Source organism: Neofelis nebulosa, chromosome 3 (assembly GCF_028018385.1).
Source record: "Neofelis nebulosa isolate mNeoNeb1 chromosome 3, mNeoNeb1.pri, whole genome shotgun sequence".
NCBI classification, from domain to species: domain Eukaryota; kingdom Metazoa; phylum Chordata; class Mammalia; order Carnivora; family Felidae; genus Neofelis; species Neofelis nebulosa.
In genome coordinates, this window is record NC_080784.1 from 171,913,934 (window position 1) to 171,934,646 (window position 20,713).

At 35.4% G+C, this 20,713-nt stretch overlaps 1 protein-coding gene across 2 annotated transcripts in view; it reads right to left on the bottom strand.

Moving 5' to 3' along the window:
- Positions 1 to 3,875: 3,875 nt before the first annotated feature.
- The window catches only part of SLC30A9 (solute carrier family 30 member 9), an 86,255-nt gene continuing 69,417 nt past the window's right edge, over positions 3,876 to 20,713 (bottom strand). For both annotated transcript variants that reach the window (XM_058722734.1, XM_058722735.1), the window contains 6 exons: positions 20,603 to 20,674; positions 20,033 to 20,140; positions 17,482 to 17,647; positions 15,052 to 15,181; positions 13,090 to 13,203; positions 3,876 to 5,300 (listed from right to left, as the gene is read on the bottom strand). In XM_058722734.1, the coding sequence (XP_058578717.1) occupies positions 5,256 to 5,300; positions 13,090 to 13,203; positions 15,052 to 15,181; positions 17,482 to 17,647; positions 20,033 to 20,140; positions 20,603 to 20,674 (635 nt within the window). In that variant the 3' untranslated portion in view covers positions 3,876 to 5,255. The remainder of the gene's footprint in view (positions 5,301 to 13,089; positions 13,204 to 15,051; positions 15,182 to 17,481; positions 17,648 to 20,032; positions 20,141 to 20,602; positions 20,675 to 20,713) is intronic.

The following is a 20,713-nucleotide window of genomic DNA, read 5'->3' on the forward strand; positions in this document are numbered from 1 at the left end:
ATACCCTCAGACATTACAGATCTAACTGGATCTCAGTTTCCTCATCTGCAGCTCTACTTCACTGGCTCTTTGTAACGATTAGATGGCTTAATACATGTATAATGGTACCTGATATTAAAGAACTCAAAGTGTCCTTTGATAGCTATCATAATACCAACAGACATGTTTTAAGTCTATTTTAAAGCCTCTACAAGCCCTTAAAGATACAGATACAATTCTTCATTTTGCTATGCAAATTCTGAATTATTGTGTTTCTATTTTTAATAAATTTTGATTTTGGGGAGGGACATATGCCCTTCAAAATACATTACTTTCAGTATTACTTTGGTTTAGTTTCTTGTGAAAAAGAAAATAGTCCGAATTCCTACATTAGGATTAGCATAGAATTCAACATGGACCCCAGTGCGGGCTGGCTCTAGGCTGCAGCTTTTGGTGTTTTTGTGTTTTGTATTTTTTCCTCTATATGTTATATAGACACTTCTCAAAAGAAAGAACCTATGGGGCACCTGGGTGGCGCAGTCAGTTAAGCGTCCGACTTCAGCCAGGTCACGATCTCGCGGTCCGTGAGTTCGAGCCCCGCATCAGGCTCTGGGCTGATGGCTCGGAGCCTGGAGCCTGTTTCCGATTCTGTGTCTCCCTCTCTCTCTGCCCCTCCCCCGTTCATGCTCTGTCTCTCTCTGTCCCAAAAATAAATAAAAAACGTTGAAAAAAAAAAAATTAAAAAAAAAAAAGAAAGAACCTAGTTAACATGTTTCCATAATCTAGTTTTGTCAAAATGGAATGATACTATGTACCAATAAGGGATAGAACTTTTTGGGTTTGTGCTTTATCAAACACATAATATCCTAACAGTATATTAACAGCAGTTCTCTTCGAGGCACCTGGGGGGTTCCATTGGTTAAGCATCTGACTTCAGCTCAGGTTATGATCTCACGGTTTGTGAGTTTGAATCCCGCATCAGTCTCTGCACAAGTGCAGAGCCTGCTTGGGATTCTCTCTCCCCAGCCCCCCTCTTTTTCTGCTCTTCCCCCACTTATGCACGCTCTCTTTCTAAATAAATAAACTTATAAAACTAAGTTTTCTTCACACTGAAAAATGATTATAAAATGATTTAAGAGTTGTTACACTTTAGTTTTGTAAAACCAGGAAATTTACAAACTAACAAGCATACTCAATGATTAATAAATTGTTCAAAAATGCAGGCATTTAAAAAATTTATTTTTGAGAGAGAGTCACCCAGGCACCAATATGCAGGCATTTTTAAGGTAAAATATATCAGTCTACACTTTACAATTTAGTTCTTACTACATGAGGTAAAAAAGGATTTATGTTGACAAAAACATTTATTTATCAGGAGAAAAAAATCCCAAACTAGTAAGTGAACTGCTCTTACTTGCCATGTGACATTTGTTAAGGAAAAAGCATCCTGAGGGACCAGGACCATCTTAATCTGCCAGCAAAATCAGACAGATGAAATACAATAGAAACAAAAATTTTCTTTTCCATAAAACCAAGTCTAGGGATGCTAGTAAACTTAGTGCAAATATAAAGGCTGCCAGAACCATCTTCCATATAAATGCCTTCCAAATTTCCATTTCAGACACAGGGATGAGGGATTTAGGGGAGACAATCTTTGAATCAACATTTTACCTTCAATTCTTTGCTTCACTGACTTCTGACAGTTTGGCAAATTAGGGGTCATCACATTTAGAAGAGATGCCAAAGCCTGACAAATGCAATCTAAGAAAGACAGTATAAATTCTAAATGCCTGTGTAATTTTCTGTAGTTCCCAGCATTCTACCTCAAAAAGTCATCAGATTTAAAACTTAAGTCATTTCCTTTAGATGGTACAATTTTAGCAAAAAGCTTTTTTCAAATTATGGGATAATTAAGGTAACACTAAAATTCATATACCCAAAATTCAAGTCTTACGCCATTTTGTTATTCTGGGTTACTTGGTGTGTGAGTAGGAAGATGTATGGCAGAGATTAACTTTGTTTTTGAAAAAAATTTGAAAAATTTCCAATCTAATCCTATCTCAGTTTCTTCAGTACATGTTCAGAAATCTCCGTCCTTGGAATTAGGTATTATTATTGGCCACCAAGATGGCCACTTAAAAATAAGTTTCCATCCCTCATGCTCCCACTGCCCTGGTCTAAAAAATGTGCCCTGGTCTAAAAAACCTTACCTAGTTTGGTGCCTGCTATTTACAGGTGATTAGAGATCCACTCTCAGCCGGAGCTGAAAACAAGCAATCTTCACCTTTGAGTTCCTAAATGCAGCTTAATACAAGTAGGAGTCCCAGGTCCATGACTGCCCTCTTCACTGTCCAATGTTACTTTTGCAATTATTCTACCACAGAAGCTATTTCCCTTGCATATACTGAGATTTACATGCTTAAATATTCAAATGGTATGCATCAGGTCAGGACTCAAAAGTATTAATTTGGAAAACACAGAAACAAGAAACCTGAACTTGATATTCTATTTATTTATTTAATTTATTTATGAGAGGAAGAGAAACAGAGCACGAACAGGGGAGGGGCAGAGAGAGTAGGAGACGCAGAAACCGAAGCAGGCTCCAGGCTCTGAGCTGTCAGCACAGAGCCAGACGCAGGGCTCGAACTCAGAACTGCGAGATCATGACCTGAACTGAAGTCAGACGCTTAACTGAGCCACCCAGGCGCCCCTATTTATAAGTTTGTTTTTATTTATTTTGAGAGGAGATACAGAGCAAGTGGGGGAGGGGCAGGGGGAGAGGGAGACAGAATCTCAAGCAGGCTCTGCACCATCACGCAGAGCCCAAGGGGGTCAAGCTCAGGAACCAGGAGATATGACCTGAGCCGAGGTCAAGAGTCCATGCTTAACCGACTGAGCCACCCAGGTGCCCCTTCTCTTATTTTTAAAGGCCCAGGGGCTCCTAGCTGGCTCAGTTAAGTGTCTGACTTTGGCTTAGGTCATGAGCTCACAGTTTGTGAGTTTGAGTCCCACACTGGGCTCACTGCTGTCAGTACAGAGCCCACTTCAGATCCTCAGTCTCCCTATCTCTCTGCCCTTCCCCACTCTCTCTCATGCACTCCCTTTCAAAAAAAATAGAAAAGAAAAAGAAAAAGGTCCAAATTCCCTGGTTTTAAAATTCAAATTTGACTCTAGTTTAAAAGGAAAAAAAAAAAAAAAAGCAGTGATAGCATACATTTCCTGATTCCATAGAAATACTCAAATTCATAGATAATGCTGTACTTCTTTATGTCAAATTTTGTTAAACAAACTTTACAAGATCAGTGCAGAACAGAGCTGGAAAGAAATGACAGAAACAGAAGCCTTCAATTATTATTTAAGAATAGGTATGATCTCAGTCAAAATCAGATTAGAAAACTCAAGGAAATATCCGGCATTGGCTTCTTTTAGGGAATCCTTAAAAAACCTACCATTTGGAATAACTTCTGTATCCCAACTTTGACATTCTTTCCTAAATGAATTCATTATTCCTATTTTTGCTATGTGGAATTTTTCAGAGTAATTTTCCTAGGAGGAAATTGGATATAATCACGTACCTTCCCATATGGCAGTGACATGGGACTAACAAATGGCAAGTGGGAAGGGGAGAGAAGATATAAACAGTATAGAGTGAAGTATAAGGAGTAAAACACAGTTAAAAAAAAAAAAGTGAAGAATTTGCGACCATAAGAACCAGAATCAAATTGTGTGTGTGTGTATAACAATTTTATATCTTCAAAAATAAAACTGGAATGTTATTTCACTTAAAATGTACAATACGCAAAATGCTCTGCAAAGGTAAAAAAAAATGTACACCAACATAAATTTTCATGATTTTCTAATACATGACACTTTTGGATCAAAAAACTACCATTACAAACCCTTTAATCAAATGTTTATTTTTTGTTTCCAGCATTACAATCTGCTGTGATTCATAAACTTCCATCTAAGTTAAGTTTTTAGCCACTGACCTCATACAAGTAGTTAGGTTCTTACATCAACCACCCACTTATCCAGCAAAGAATCACCCAGCTACAACTCTTGCATGGACAATGCTCACTACCACTCTGAACAACTTAAAGTGCATGAGTTATTCTGATGAATGGAGACACAGCTGTAGTTTTGCACTAAATTTTTCATTACTGAATTGTATGTTTTTTCACCTTGGTACCTTATCACTAGAAAGCTACTTACTTACATAATGTTTTAACCATATATTATGATAAATGCCCATTTATAACTGTAAGAAACTCATGTTACAGACACACTATTGACTATGATATTATACAAAATCATGGCCACAAGTTTCCGCATAAGAGATTTACTTCTCTTTCTCTTAAAGCAAGAAATATCTCACAGTTCAGATTTACATGAGTAGTGCCTTTTAAAATAAATTAAAAATAAAATGCTGTCCCGTCTGTAAAATTATAAATATTTCTAGTCCATTTTACAGAATTTTAAAATGCTTATAAATGCATTACCGCCTAGTAAATACACATTATGGCACTGAAGCCAGTTAAAAAACAAAAAAAAAACCCCAGCCATCAAACTGGCCTATGAAAACATCCCGGGTTATTCTGTATCTCCTACACTGGAAAAATTAAACTAAATAAAGAAAAAAGTAAAGGAGAGATAAGAAATTTACAAAATGGCAACTACTACAACCTAAAAGGTGGACTGAAATGTCCTCCTTCGATTCAGTAACTAAGCCGTTTCTGGAATGAACATTATGGACAACTAGGATAGGAGAGGGTTCCTCTTAATGCTCAGGGCAGAATCATGTAGAAATAATTTCCACATTCTGTAAGGAAAAAACAGAGTGACTATTTAAAAACTAAATTTAACCAGAACGTTCAAGATTGGCAGGTTCTGATGGAGTGACATCTTCAAAGGTAACAAAATTAAAACTCATAATCCTATGGATGATGCTTATTTTTACAAATGTGAAGAAAGGAAACATGATCGCAAGATACAATATACCCTGACAGAGTAAAATGAAAAATTATGAACAATTTAAGTAACTAAAATGTTCTCTATTGAAACATAAAAACATGATTTCCAAATTGATTCAACTTGTAATAGGTCCCTTACAAGGATGAAGTAGTCATTCTGTAGATGCTGAACTGCCCTTCACATTAAATACTTCCTCCATCTTCAAAAAAACAGCTTCTGAATGGCCCTGACGCCTTCAGTACAGGAGAGCAGGCTTGCGGACTTGTTTCCAAGGCTTTCCTCCAAAGAGATTCATTCAATAAAATCTATAATATCTCCAAATCTACATGTCGAACTTCAGGATTTCGTTTCTGGAAGGAAAAATCACCACCACATTATTCATAGCAAAACTGAATTTTGTTTCCTTTTATTCCATTAGATCACTAAAGCCACTGACAACATTTGGTCAAAGGACTTCAGTGTAGCATATTAGCAAGATAAAAATCAATAGATGAATACTACACACTATAAACAATATGGTAAGTAGCCCCATCTCCCTGAGTTTGTCCAAATGTTCGTTAATACATTAATGGATGAAGAACCTAGTATGTGCCAAGCATTGCAAAGCACTGTAAATACACTCGTTTGTGGTGAAAAGAAAATCACTGTAAAACAGTAACAATCCGAAGAAATAAACTGACATTCACTTATTTTATATATTTTAGCAACACCCCATATAGTCTTGTGGCAGACACTGTGCTAAATAGTGGAGCTGGAACTATGATTATTAGTAAGTCTGTTCTTGACCTTGAGGGACTCAGTTTAGCCAGCAAGACCAGTGTATCAGTAACCATCTACAAGTGAAAGCATTGCGGCTAATAAAAATAGCAGTTAACATTTAATAAGCAGTCACCCTTATGTCAAGTACCATGCTAAGTAAGGGGCTTCACGTGCATGTGTGTTTTAAAATCCTCATAACTCAATTATTTCCATTTTATATATGGGAAAATTGAAGTTTGAAGAAATTAACTAACCTACCTACGTTATGAGCTACTAAGTGACGAAGCCAGGATACATTCTGGACCTCAAGCTCCTAACTATTACAATGAATGCACTGAAACGCTAGCTAACTCAGGGAACAAAACCGCCAGATCTATTACTTTAACTCACGAGATTAAGACTTCACTGAGAGTATCTAAACAAGGCCTGAAAGTAGTGAGTTTTCCAGATAGATGATGACAAGGATCATCATCTAGACAGAGGAAACAATACAAGCAAAGTCAGCCGGAGAAGGGTGTACTGGCCATATGGTATAGTTAGCCACAGGGGTTGCAAAAAGGGCAGGATCAGTAATGAGGCTGGAAAGGCAGGCAGAAACCAGGTTGTGAAAAATTTTAAATGCCGGCTTAAGGAACTTCAGCAACAGAAAGTATCTTTATTACATTCCTATTCTATGCCAGGCACTGAAGTATACAACAATGAACAGGAAACAAAACAGTACTTGTCTTCAACGAACGTCTGTCCAGTGAGGAAATACAGGTTAAGTAAGCAGCACTTAGAGTAGTCTGCTACTTAAAGAGCAAGGTAAAGGTCTTGGGGTTGTATCTTTATGGGTACAAAAAGGAAGGACACCTAAATCTGGGAGTGGGGGGAGGGATTAAAAGTGTAATAAAATGTAATATAATGACATTATGAGAATGGAGGACAGAGAGAACATATAAAACTATATAACTAACTTACATCTATCAAAGAGGAGATAAATAACGTGGAAGCAGTTTAAGATCTTCCTATAGAAATATGGCAGTAAATCTAAAAGAAATACTAAAAATGGTTGCTTCTAAGCATGACTGAGGATGGTGAGGAAGGTGACACTTCTGTTTATAAGCTTTTCAGTTCTGTTTGACTTTATAAATTCTGTATATTATTTTTTTGATATTATTTGATAAAAATTATAAAAATAGGGGCGCCTGACTGGCTCAGTTGGAAGAGCATGCGACTCTTGATCTTGGGGTCATGAGTTCGGGCCGATGCTGGGTGTAGAGATTATTAAGTAAATATTAAACCAATCAACCAACATGGGGAAAAGCTCTTCTAAGTGATTCTGATAATCAGTCAGGATTAGGAACATTTGCATATTACTCAAAGGAATTCAATTATAAAGGCAAGAATCTGATATAACACTAGAGTTTAGCTCCAACTAGAACATTTTTTTAAATTTTTATTTATTTATTTATTTAAAAAAAAATTTTTTTTTCCAACGTTTTTTTTTTTTTTTTTTTTCAACGTTTATTTATTTTTGGGACAGAGAGAGACAGAGCATGAACGGGGGAGGGACAGAGAGAGAGGGAGACACAGAATCGGAAACAGGCTCCAGGCTCTGAGCCATCAGCCCAGAGCCTGACGCGGGGCTCGAACTCACGGACCGTGAGATCGTGACCTGGCTGAAGTCGGACGCTTAACCGACTGCGCCACCCAGGCGCCCCTTTTCCAACGTTTTTTAATTTATTTTTGGGACAGAGAGAGACAGAGCATGAACGGGGGAGGGGCAGAGAGAGAGGGAGACACAGAATCGGAAACAGGCTCCAGGCTCCGAGCCATCAGCCCAGAGCCTGACGCGGGGCTCGAACTCACGGACCGCGAGATCGTGACCTGGCTGAAGTCGGACGCTTAACCGACTGCGCCACCCAGGCGCCCCCCAACTAGAGCATTTTATTGAGTGTGCACTGGCATTCTTCTTACGACTAGTTTTGTTCCGGTATACCTGGGGGTACTCTCCTCTTGGATACTAATATGAGAGTGGCCAGGGGCCCCCCAAACATGGGGGTACACTTTTGTTCTCAATTTTCTCTTTACCTTAAACTATTTGCTCTTTTCTAGAATTCCTTAAATTCAATACAGAATAAAAAAATATTTCCTCTAACAGAAACGAAACTGAATTTTATTTTCTCTTTCCAATCCACCCTAACCCATCCCAATATGACTTTAAAAAGTTTAGGTATTAATGGAAAATTTGAAATTATTCTGCCTAAAAAAAACCACTATATGTAAAATGTGTACCAAAAAAAAAAAATCTCATCTCAAGAAAAAGAAACTGAGGCACCTGGGTGGCTCAGTCAGTTAAGTGACCGACTTCAGCTCATGATCTCATGGTTTGTGAGTTCGAGCCCTACATCAGCTGTCAGCTCAGAGCCTAGAGACTGTGTCTACCTTTCTCTCTATGCCTCCCCAGCTTGTGCCCTGTCTTTCAAAAATAAATAAACTTTAAGAAAAAAGAAAAAGAAAGTAAAAATTTGATGTACTCTGTTTTAAAATCAAGTTTTTTGAGAGAAAATTATCAAATTCCTAACATGAAATGTGCCAAATACGAAGACAGGCACAATATGAATAAAAAAAATAGGATTAATATCCTTAGATTTTAATGTTTAGTGCCTAATAAGATATCATGTGTATATAGCAGAAACTGAATAAACAGAGCTGAAAATCAATAATTGGTGCTCAATTTGTAATTTTCATTCATTTGTTCTACAGATACTTATTGATTTATTATGTTCCAGGCACTATTCAACTTGAATTAGAACATTTTACATGGCACAAATTTATTTCAACACTCATACTTTAGAGAGATAAGAAGCAACTAGTGTAATTTTATAATGTTGCAGACTGAAAAAAATGCTACAGGAGGATGCAATTCAAGAAGCAAAAGACAGAGTAAAGGGCACAGCATTTAACCGGAATACTACTTATTAGGAATTTGCAAATACTATGGCATCATCCCACTGAATTAATTTCCCATAGAATTACTGCTTCCCAAACATAAAAAACTTCATAGAAGAAGACTGAAATATAGAGGTAAAGCAAAAAAATTTTACTTAACAGTTCAAAGAACTTCATATATATTTCACATTTATACTACGTGATTAGCTTCTATAATATACATTAGCTTCTATTATTTTTAATGTTTTTACATAGAACTATGCAAAGTTGTAAGGGCGCCTGGGTGGCTTAATCAGCTGAGAATCTGACTCTTGATTTTGACTCAGGTCATGATCCCAGTGTCATAGGATTGAACCCCGTGTCATTCTCCACACTGAATGTAGAGCCTGCTTAGGATTTTTTTCTCTCTCTTTCCCTCTGCCCCTCTCCCCTGCTGTGCACTCTCTCTCATTAAAATTTGAAGAAGAAAAAAAAAAAGGAACTATGCAGGTTATAGATTTTAGCCAAAAATAGTATCTATTCTAATAATTATCAGATAAATGGCATCACTCAATAGAGATGGCTAGACCGAATTTTATTATTGAGTGTGACTTTCCAAAGTGATTCAATAATTATTCAAATTTAAATTGAGAAGACAACCATGCTTACATACTAAAAAAGGGAATATGCCAAAGTTTTAGTTTTCAAAAGATGACCAGCTTATTTTCAAAACAAGATAAAAGAATTACATTTATGCCCTCTCCTGGTTTAGTTCCTCAATTATGAAGAACTTTTCTTTAACATTAATTATGCCTTATTACCTTAGAGAGGATTCTAACCTGAAAGTATGGGTTAAACTTTGCTTCCTGGTTTGAAAGTCTTATATAATTCAGAAACACATGAGTTAGTTCAGTGCGTTAAAGATTTAATAGCTTCTAATTAAAGCACAAAGCTAAACAAAACCAATAAATTTATCTGATTGTGATAAGAGTAAATATAGTTAAGAATGACCAATTTGTTAATTATTCTCATATCTGGCTTCTGACTTATTGTTTCTATTATAGAGTAAAGCTAAAATAAAGATTTAGTCTAAAAGCTCATTATTTTATCCTTTCCAGGGAAATTTTTTAAAAAAGATAGAATGGAAAAGCAAAGTTTATTCATTCTTGTGTCACCCTGCACAAAAAGAATCGTCTTGCGTTATATTTGGAAAAGTGACTTTCAAAGTGTGGTCCAAAGGTTCTGACACCTTTTCAAGGGAGACTCCAAGGTCAAAGCTATTTTCATAACGCTGATGTTATTTGCCTTTACTATGCTGGTATTTCCTCTGACGACATAAAAGCAATGGTAGATAAAATTGATGGCATCTTTGCACAATTCAAGGCAACTGCCACCCAACTCATATTATATGGAGTCATTGTGTTCCTTTACTGGCAGACACATTAAAAAAAAAAAAAGCCAGTTTCACTTTAAAAAGTCCTTCATGAAGTAGTAAAAACATTGGTTTATTAAGCCTCAACGCCTGAGTACACTTTTTAAAATATTCTGTGATGAAATGGGGAGTATTCTTAGACCTTCCTGCTTCACACTGAGGTCTGAGGTCACAAAGAGAAGCACTCTGGGACGAGCTGGAGTTATGAGCTAAATCAGACGCTTGTTTACATAACACCATGTAGGAGCGCCTGGCTGGCTCCGTTGGTAGAGCATGCAAGTCTTGAGCTCAGGGTTGTGGGTCGTGAGTTCAAGCCCTACCTTGAGGGTGGAGCCTTCTTAACAACAACAACAAAAAAAAGTGAGCTTATCTAAGTAAACCCCATTTTTACTTGAAAGAAAAATGAACAAACTACGGTTATTCAAATTGGGTATTTGGCAGGGATCTTCTTAAAAAATGAACAAAATGAAAAAAAAATGAACAAAATGAATCTGTTACTTCAAGGAAAACAACAGTATTTGTTGCTAATGGTAAAATGCAAGCTTTCAAATGAATATTAGAATGCTGAAAAACTTGTATCTACCACCATGACCCTGACAGCTTCCAAATACTTAGAAATGTGTCACCATTTGAAAGATGTACATAAATTCAGTGAGTTAGTATTTCCCAAATGGCCAATTCATAACATTCTGGAATCATGCATGGGTTAAGAGATCCATCCAGAGTACAAAGACAGACCAACAAATTTTAATAGTGTATAGTAGATAATTAACCATACCCCAAGAGAGGTCTGGCCTTTGCCCTTGGCTACTGGGAGGTGATTGTTAGGCCCTTGGAATGTCCTGGCTGAAAATTTTGTCTTTGTTTATCTTTGGCCACACAATATCCGCTATATATCCAAATGGGACTAGAGACTAAAAGTGTCAGCTATTCCTTGGAGTGGCTAGAGATGAAAGGTTGACCACTTAGCAGTCAACTGTGGAGCCCCAGTAAGATCTCTGGACACCAACGCTCAGTTAAGGTTCCCTGATTAATACTCTGCAAACTGCCACACATCATTGTCAGGAAAGTAACAGTGTCCATGACTCCACAGCGGAGAGGACAACTGAAACTGTGTTTAGAACTCTCTCCTGTGCACTTCTTCCCTTGGCTAGTTTTAAGCCTTCCTTTCACTGTAATAAACCATAACCAGGAGTATAAAAGCAACCAGTGAGTTCTGTGAGTCCTTTTTGTGAATTATCAAACCTAGGATGATAGGAGGAATCCCTTGAACTTTGTAACTGGTGCCAGAAAGGAGGGTGATCTTGTGAACTGCGTCCCTTAACTTCACAAACAGTTATGTGGAAAGTTCTTTGATATGGTTTCAGATTCCACACTGCAACTAAGCTTTAAGAGGCTACCAGGTGTCAGGTATGGGTTTAACATCACATAAGAATACCACAATTATCTGAAAAGGCTTTAAGAATACTTACAAAGACTACTCCCTTTTCTTTATATCCTTCAACTGAAACAATGTATGTCAACAGAATAAATGCAGAAGCAGATATGGGAATCCAGCGGTCTTAGATTTTTGCAAAAATGTGAAACAATATCACTCTTCTATTTTTTTCATTTTAGAAACTATAGTTATTTTTCATTAAAATATTACTTATATTAACATGAAATGAATAAATATTTTTCAAATTCTCAGTTTTAATTTATGATTTGGTAAATATCAATAAAGTATTATAATTTGAATAAATAAAAGCTGTTTGGGTCCTCAATGATTTTTAAGAATGTAAAGAATCTGAAGACCAAAATAATTGAGAATTGCTCCTCTAAAACTTGAAAATCATGTTGTAAACTATAATATTAACATAAACAAAATTGTATTATTTAATGTCCTATTAATCTGATCAGATATCTAGAGTCTAAAAGAAAAGATAGTAAGTAGTGATAGAAATTCTTCCCTTCAATATTTTTCTTTTTAAGACAGAGAGAGAGAGAGAGAGAGAGAGCGAGCAAGCGAGAGCACATGTACATACTTAAGCAGGCGCCATGCCCAGTGAAATGCCACACATGGGGCTCTATCTCATGACCCTAGATCATGACTTGAGCCAAAATCAAGAGTCGGATGCTTAACTGACTGAGCCGCCCATGCACCCCTATTTCCCTTCAGTTTTTAACAAAAGAACGGTCAACATCAAGAAAGATGTGTTCCCTTCAACAAGCTATGTATGTCAAAGATCTTTTATAAGTTTTATTTATTGCAAAAACTTGAACTCAAGAGCCAATGAAAGACAATCTGAAAACACTGAGACATGTTTAAAGATAGTCTAATCAGGGGGGTGCCTCGGTGCCTCAGTCGGTTAAGTGTCTGACTTCGGCTCAGGTCATGATCTCACAGTTCGTGGGTTCAAGCCCCACACCGGGTTCTGTGCTGACAACTCAGAGCCTGGAGCCTGCTTCAGATTCTGTCTCCCTCTCTCTGCCCTCCCTCCCTTGCTCGTGCTGTCTCTCAAAAATAAACATTTAAAAAAAAAAAAAAAGATACTCTTATCAGGTAATACTTCAGTAAAAAACCAATAGATTGTAATGATCTCCAACTGAACAGAAGCAAAAAGGAAATATAAAATGACAGATGGAGTAAAAGGAAGATTGATGCGTATGCTTAAGGACACATTCTATTTTTTCAAACTTTTGAACAAAATCTGGAGTTTCCCTTTTATCTTTCTCTAGAAACTTACAAAATACTTTTTATTTCAAAACAAAAAATCTTTGACTATTTCGGAAAACTAAGCAAGCAGTATAGAATAGTGGTTGAAGGTACAGATTTTGGAATTGAACGACAAAGGTTCAAATCCCAATTCCTTACCTTCCTTGAGTAAATTACCCAACTTCTCTAACCCAGTAATTTTTCTGGTTCACAACTACCAGTCATACACCATGGGGTTACTAAGAAGGTAAATGCATACACGGGATGCAATCAGCAGTGTCTGACACAGCATATGTACTCAAAAACAGGTGGCATTATTACTATTACGAAGACATCTTACTTTCAGTTCCTTCTCAAGTCTGTCTACTTCAGCTCCTAAAGTATCAATAATATTTTCTCCATGTTTAAGCATAAAGGTTTCTAGTTCTTCAGGAGTTTTCACTTCTTGAATTTCCTATAAAGAAAATGAAAGCAGAAAAACAAAATAACTTAAAAAAAATCATAGTAGTACACTGATGATTTCTTTAAAAAATTGTAACGCCATTAAGTTTGATGAAAATGAAAAACTTTCACACAATAGGCGATGGATGACCTAGTTCTGAAACAATTTAATTCAACAAAAAATTGAGTATAATACTTCACAGAGGTAGCTTACCAAAATCAGTGGGAACAGAACAGACTATTCAATAAATAGTGCCGGGGCAATTATTTTTCTATAGGAAAAAAGTATTAAATCCCTACCACAAATCATTAAAAAAACAATAATTCTAAGTGAATTAAAAAACTATGAGTAGAAAACAAACCACAATATTTTTAGAGAAAAAGGAGAATATTTTTATGATACTGGGAAAAGGAAGGATTTCTTGAACAAGATAATAAAAAGCCTAGAGAAAAAGATTACAAATTTAACATAAAGTTTAAAAATGCATTAAGCCTTCTGTACAACAAAGTGAAACAGTAAATCACAAACTAGTATACACAACTGAGGAAGGATTCGTGTCGAGCGTATTACAAATAAAATGTTTATAAATCTGTCAGAAGAACAGAAATTAACTAAATAAACAAGCAAGTAGAGGAAATCCCAATGGTTAATAAATTTCAGTGCTTACTAACCTCGTTACTACTACCAGGGGGAATATAAATTATAATTAAATATAAATTGTAATTCTCATATTTATCATAATGACAACAATTTAAAAACTGTCAATATAATACCACCTACTAAGAATGTAAAACAACAGAAACTCTGATACACTAATGATGGAAGTTAAACTGACACACTTTACACAATTTGCCAAGACCTAGGGAAGCTGAGGGTAAGTTTACTCAATAGCCCATCTATTTTAAATCTAGCTGTGCACTACTCTAAAGAAATTCTTGCATAGGTGAACAAGGGAATGTATGAGAATGACACTGTGGACAGAAATGCCCAAGTGGAGACTGGATAAATAAATTACAACAGATTCATTAGAGAATACTAGATAGCAATTAAAATAAATTAACTAGAGGTATACGTATATATTAATATGGGAGAATCTCACAACCATGCTGTTAAACAAACTGTAGAGGAAATCAGACAGTATACCATTTATATCAATTTTTAAATATCCAACATGCTGCCATATACTACTATGTTAAGAAAAATATGCTGAAAAGTATAAAAACTGAATGGAAATGACAGTACTAAATTCAAAACAATTTTTAGTTCTAGGGATGGAGGAAGGAGAATGGGATCTAAAAGGAGAAAACCAAAGCTTCACCCATTTTTATAACAATTCCTTGTTTTTAATTCTAAGTAAATACAGTACAATAAGATGTTAGGATTTGACAAAGGCAAGTGGTAACCTGTGCACTGTTCATTATATTATCCTCTGTAAATTCTCTTTTAAATTTAATTCTAATTTTAAAAAGCATGGGTTTTGGAGTCAGAGATCTAAATTCATATCTGACTCCATACTGTGGCTCTGCAATTTTAGGCAAGTTAATTAATCTTTCTGTGTCTCAATGTGCCTATGTATAAAATTGAAAATATTATTTCTTTACATCACAGCGCTGTTGAGAGTAAATCAGACAACATACATAAAATGCCTGGCATGTAACAAGCACTGGAATAGTAGGTTTGCTCTTCTGCTGTCTCTGACCCAATGTACAGTAAATAAAAGGGTTTTGTCTGATTTTGGAACCCTAAGAAGTTGAAGGCTGAAGTGATTTTAAGACCTGTAACGGTTTTATTTTATTTACTTAAAAATCTAATTTTTGTAACCCTTGGCTATATAAGAAAACAATAAATACATAAACTTACCTGCATCATTTGGTCAAAATCTTGTTTTTCTAAATATGATCTTGTAACAACTCGTCCATCAAAATCTACTTCTGCCTTAAATCTTACTTTCCCTAATCCCAGATCTGTGGCTTTAACATCATGAATTGCCCTGTAATCAATAACAACGCATACAAATTTATATACACGCACATATATATTTTAATAGCGCAAAGTGCAGATTTCTTGTTTTTTCCCATCAGTGATAAAAATGGACCAAGATGGCTTTCAGAGTGTTCACCATCAAGTGCCATATATCAATATCCAAAAAAATGAGCATTTAGCTATTTTTTCATAATGCATACAAAGATGCAAACTTTATAAATATTATAGTTTTATAAATGTTGTGAATTATATAGTTGGTGGATTAAAAACAATCAACTCTAAATTGCTTTTCTACCATGTTATTTCATCTCATAATCCTTTTTTCTTTTTCCCAAAAGCTTCTTTACAAGTCTTGATACCACTGTAAAAGTACTATCAGAATGAGGTTAATAATAACTACCTCATGGGATTGATATGGGGAGTAATGAACCAACACATACATAAAATTTTAATACTGTAGCAACTACATGTAAGGCATTTAATGAATGAAATTTAGTTTACAGACTATACAACACTCCCAGAGGGACCTAAGTGACTTGCCTAAGGTAATTCAGCTAGTCAACAGCAGAGGCAGGATTTCCCCTCCAGATCTTCAGAAAGAGAAACAGATGTTCAAGTGTCATAACTGCTTTTCATCCCTTCTGCCTGCCCTAACCCTAATCAATCTTCCTTAGGAAACTAATGAGAAAGTCTTTTCTTTCTATGGTAACCACTATTAACATCTTTTCTTTACAGGGTATATAAAACAATAGAAAACAGTTAATCCTGGGGATAGACAGAGCTACTGGGAAAACAAATTTAAATGAGACTCCAAATACTCTTAAAACATTTGACTCTAATTTCTGAGTGATCCTGAGCAAGTTACTAAATATTGAGTCTAAAATTCTTTAGCCATAGAAATAAAGAAGTATATTTATCAACTAGGATGAAAATAACATTTAATATTTATAAAATTATATATGCCCAAAATGAAACAAAACTTGTCCAGAAAGGCAAGAAACTATATAATTTACTCTTTTTAAAAAAGTATGCCTACCTCAGTCTTAACAACACGTTTAAAAATTTCATTATTTGACTAATACTAAATTGCAGCTAATGAAAATATGCAGCTATACCTTTTCCTTATGTACTTGTACAGAACTAACTGGATAGAAAAGTGTTTGTGATCAGCAGTGTGTCTACTATGGCTCCCGATAAGCCCCACCTCCTGTACTCAAGTCCTTGTGCAATCCTCTCTCCTTCAATGTGGGCTAGACTTGTCCTAAACAAGGGAACATGGCAAAGTGAGGAGCTATCATTTCCAAGATTAGATGACGATCTGTGACTTCATCTTGTCCACACTCAGTATCTATTGCCTTCTCATCTTGCATACTATGATGAAGCAAGAGGCCAGGTGGGAGACACCCATGTAGTAAGGAACTAAATTCTCTCAACAATTACATGAGCGGGCTTAGAAGAAGATCCTTCCCCAGGAGATGACTCCAGTCCCAGCCAACGCCTTTTGACTGCATTGTTTTTTGTTTTTTTTTTTTAAATATGAAATTTACTGTCAAATCGGTTTCCATACAACACCCAGTCCTCATCCCAACAGGTGCCCTCCTCAATACTCATCACCCACCCTCCCCTCCCTCCCATCCCTCATCAACCCTCAGATTGTTCTCAGTTTTTAAGAGTTTCCTATGGTTTGGCTCCCTCCCTAATTTTTTTTTCCTTCCCCTCCCCCATGGTCTTCTGTTAAGTTTCTCAGGATTCACATAAGAGTTAAAACATATGGTTATCTGTCTTTCTCTGTGTGACTTATTTCACTTAGCATCACATTCTCCAGTTCCATCCACGTTGCTATGAAAGGCCATATTTCATTCTTTCTCATTGCCATGTAGTATTCCATTGTGTATATAAACCACAATTTTGACTGCAGTTTATAAGAAACCTAAGTTCAGGACCCACGTAAACCATACCTGACCCACACCAACTGTGAGGTAACAAATGTTGTTTTAAACCACTAAGTTTTGAAGTAATTTGCACACAGTGATAGATAACTGAAAAAACTGCATGAACTTTCTGGATTACTAACATTTATTTTTTCTACCAATTTAATCTACAGATTTCACTCTTCCAGAAAATTTCAAATCTGCCACAGTGCATCTTTTTTACTTATAGCTCTTTTTTAGGTTTTATAAACATATGCAAAATTATAAATACACATGTACCTGACAACAGGACACTGAAATATGTGAAGCAAAAACTGACAAATTTCATAACGCGTTTTTGTAAACCTTATTAGCAGCATCACTGGAATAAGCTGACCTTACTGATGGGTCGTTCTCCAGGAGTTCAGTCAGCCGCTGTACTTGCTCTGGCTGGATGGATCGCCCTAAGAGGGCTTCTGTGTTAGTGTAGATGAGGAATGCAGAGACTATGCCTAGTAACGTGCCCACACCCAAAGAACCTAGGCTGTCATACAGGGGATTACCTAAATAAAGTACATAAGAAGTCAGTAAATTAACATTTTCTTTTTTTCTTTTTATTTTTTTCAACATATGAAATTTATTGTCAAATTGGTTTCCATACAACACCCAGTGCTCATCCCAAAAGGTGCCCTCCTCAATACCCATCACCACCCTCACCTCCCTCCCACCCCCCATCAACCCTCAAGTAAATTAACATTTTCTATTATTTCAATCAGCTTTAGTGAGTAAAGAACCAGAATTAGTAAATCAAGGGACCCAAAATTCATTCTGAATTCCTTTAATGACTGTCCCAACAGGTTTACTATACTACAAAATGGGGATGCTACAATGTGCTTCACACTACATATAGGAGTATCAGGCTGTTTAATTATTTAAGATCTGTTTTCTTGCATCTGGTCATTACATGAGTGAGGGTCCAGAGCATTTTAGAGATATCATATACATATTAATAATATACTAGAGCCCATTTCTTTTTGATATATGAATAGCACTTTTCCTGTCCCATGTTGACAAAATAATTGGGAGATCAAAAGCTGAAAAACAAAACAAAACAAAACATTTTTTGTCTCTTTTTCTTATCAAGGTTCTGTGAGAAAATTAAGCCATACAAAAAATGATATGGATCACTCTTCTCATTCACTCAAGGATGATGCATAGCTAGTATCATTCTAGATACAAAGGAGAAAAGTTAACTCACTGCATGCTATAGGTACCTTAGAGCAGTGGTTCTCAAAGTACGGTTCCTTAATCAGCAGCAGCAGCATCACTTGAGAACTTGGTAAAAATGCAAGTCCTTAGGCCTCACCTAAGACTCTGAATTGGAAACTCTGGAGTTGGGACCGGCATTCATTGTCTTCTCAAGCCCTCCAGGTGATTCTGATTCTAAAGTTTGCCTTAGTTTGTTAGGACTTAATTCTCTCCCAGAACCAATGAGAAGAGCTGATTATCAGACATCAATAAATATATTTAAAATTTTCCTAATAAACTTAACATACAAGGCTTTTATGATTAAACATTTTTTATTCCAAAGATCAAATATCAATATTAAATTTAATATTGAATTAATATGCTTGGTAAACATTCATTTTACTAAAAAAAATGTCAATTTACACACTAGCTTTACTAACATTTAGTCAAAATATAACACTAAAAAGTAAAATGACTAATCTGTACTACAGTGCTGGAAATGACCCACTTGTAAAACATAATCCACTAGGAAGCTTGTAATTACAGAGTTCAAAATCAAACACTGCTCTTTAAAAATACAAATTTACATCATTATTTTTATTTAAAAATATACCTATATAAATAATCCTTCAGAAAACACAGAAATATTAGTTGGAAAATGTTTTATTGATTTCTTGGCATGTTATTTAATTTAAATGAATTAACCTAGCTAATTAAAACAACGTGAAACTCTAAAAACTAAAATTTGTATAAGTTTGATCCGACTGGTTTTTATTATTTGTAAAAGAAAATCTATTAACAGTTGACTTATTCATCAAGTCTCACTTTCCTTAAGCCTAAAATTTTGCTAAGTAATAATTTGTCTAAGAAATGTCTAAAATGGGAAGGTCAATTGGAAGAACAATGCAAATATTCTGGATCACAGTGAACATTAGAGAATGCTGGTCTAGTCTTAAAATGTACATTCAAAGTAAGAAAGATCCATTCATATTTCCGACTATTTTAAGAAACACTGCAGAAGCATGGAAGCTTACCACCTACAATTATTTCAAGTATGCAAGGGCAAATGGGTAAAAATGGAAGCAGTTCCATTCTGAGAGAACTGTAACCTCAGAAATTTAGTTTTTTTATACTAAATGGTTGTTTTAGAAGTTAAAAATGATTTTTCTGTCTTCTTATTTATCTGTACTGGTCTTCCAAACACTTAACTAGTTACCAAAATGAGGATAAATGCAACTAGAGAGTCCAGGAAACAGGAAAGCAACAGCAGTTGTTATTGGCACTAACAATGGAAGACAAATGAACAAGAGCCACGATACATATTTATTTGAACTTTAGGGTTTATTAAAGTTCTCTCCCATATATCATCTTAATAAACCTACAAGGTCACTAGGCCAAATATCAATAGGAAGCTCAGAGTACTTGCATAATTTATTAAGGCACATCTAGGAAGGTTAAGCACATTATAGAAATGCTCTATTAACAGCCTTTCTGTATTTCAAACAAAGAAAATTTCTAGAGAGACATCTGAAGACTTTTGCTATCTTAATTGTCTTATACAAATAAATGGTTAGTATGGAATTAGTATTTAACAATCTCTATTGGTTTAAATTATTCAGTGATATAAAAGAAAATACCCACATATTAGACAATTACTTAAGTACTACAAATAAATCACCTGTAATTTATGAAATACTTACCTGTTATAGAAGTAAGGCCCATACACGTGGCTGCTATTATTACTCCCAAGACTGCTGCGGTATCCTCCAGTAATATAACATTTGTACTAGGATCACGACTTTCCATTACTTAATCGGTTGGGGTACAGACAAGAAAAGAAATTTTCTGAAATCCTAATTTGATACTATCAGGTAACATTTTAATAAGTATCCATTCAAAATTAAGATATAAATTAAGACAAAAATGTATGAGATCCTGATTTTAAACATCCTGTTCAATGTAAACATGACTTCATGGTTTAAATGTTGACAGTAACAAATTTAAAGTCAAATTACTTTCTTTTTTTTTTACTTTCTCTAATAATATAAGTACATACAGAAATATCATAGTTCACTTAAGTTAAAATACAAAGTATTCACGTTCATATCACACTACATTTCTCTTTTTAAAAGAGACCGTATATATTGTAAGAGTCACACAGGAAGACACTGAGATATATTTTATACACATCTATAAGGAAAAAAGAAACAGCACTAGGCAATTTTAAAAAATAAAGGAGGTGAATGAAATAGGACACCTAAAATACATACCATATTTATAAAATGGCATTCCTTTGGCCCGAGCACTCCTACGAAGTTCATTTACAGCAACGAGAAGTGTTGCTGAAAGAAAAGCATTCATATCAGCAAGGAAAAAGCTTC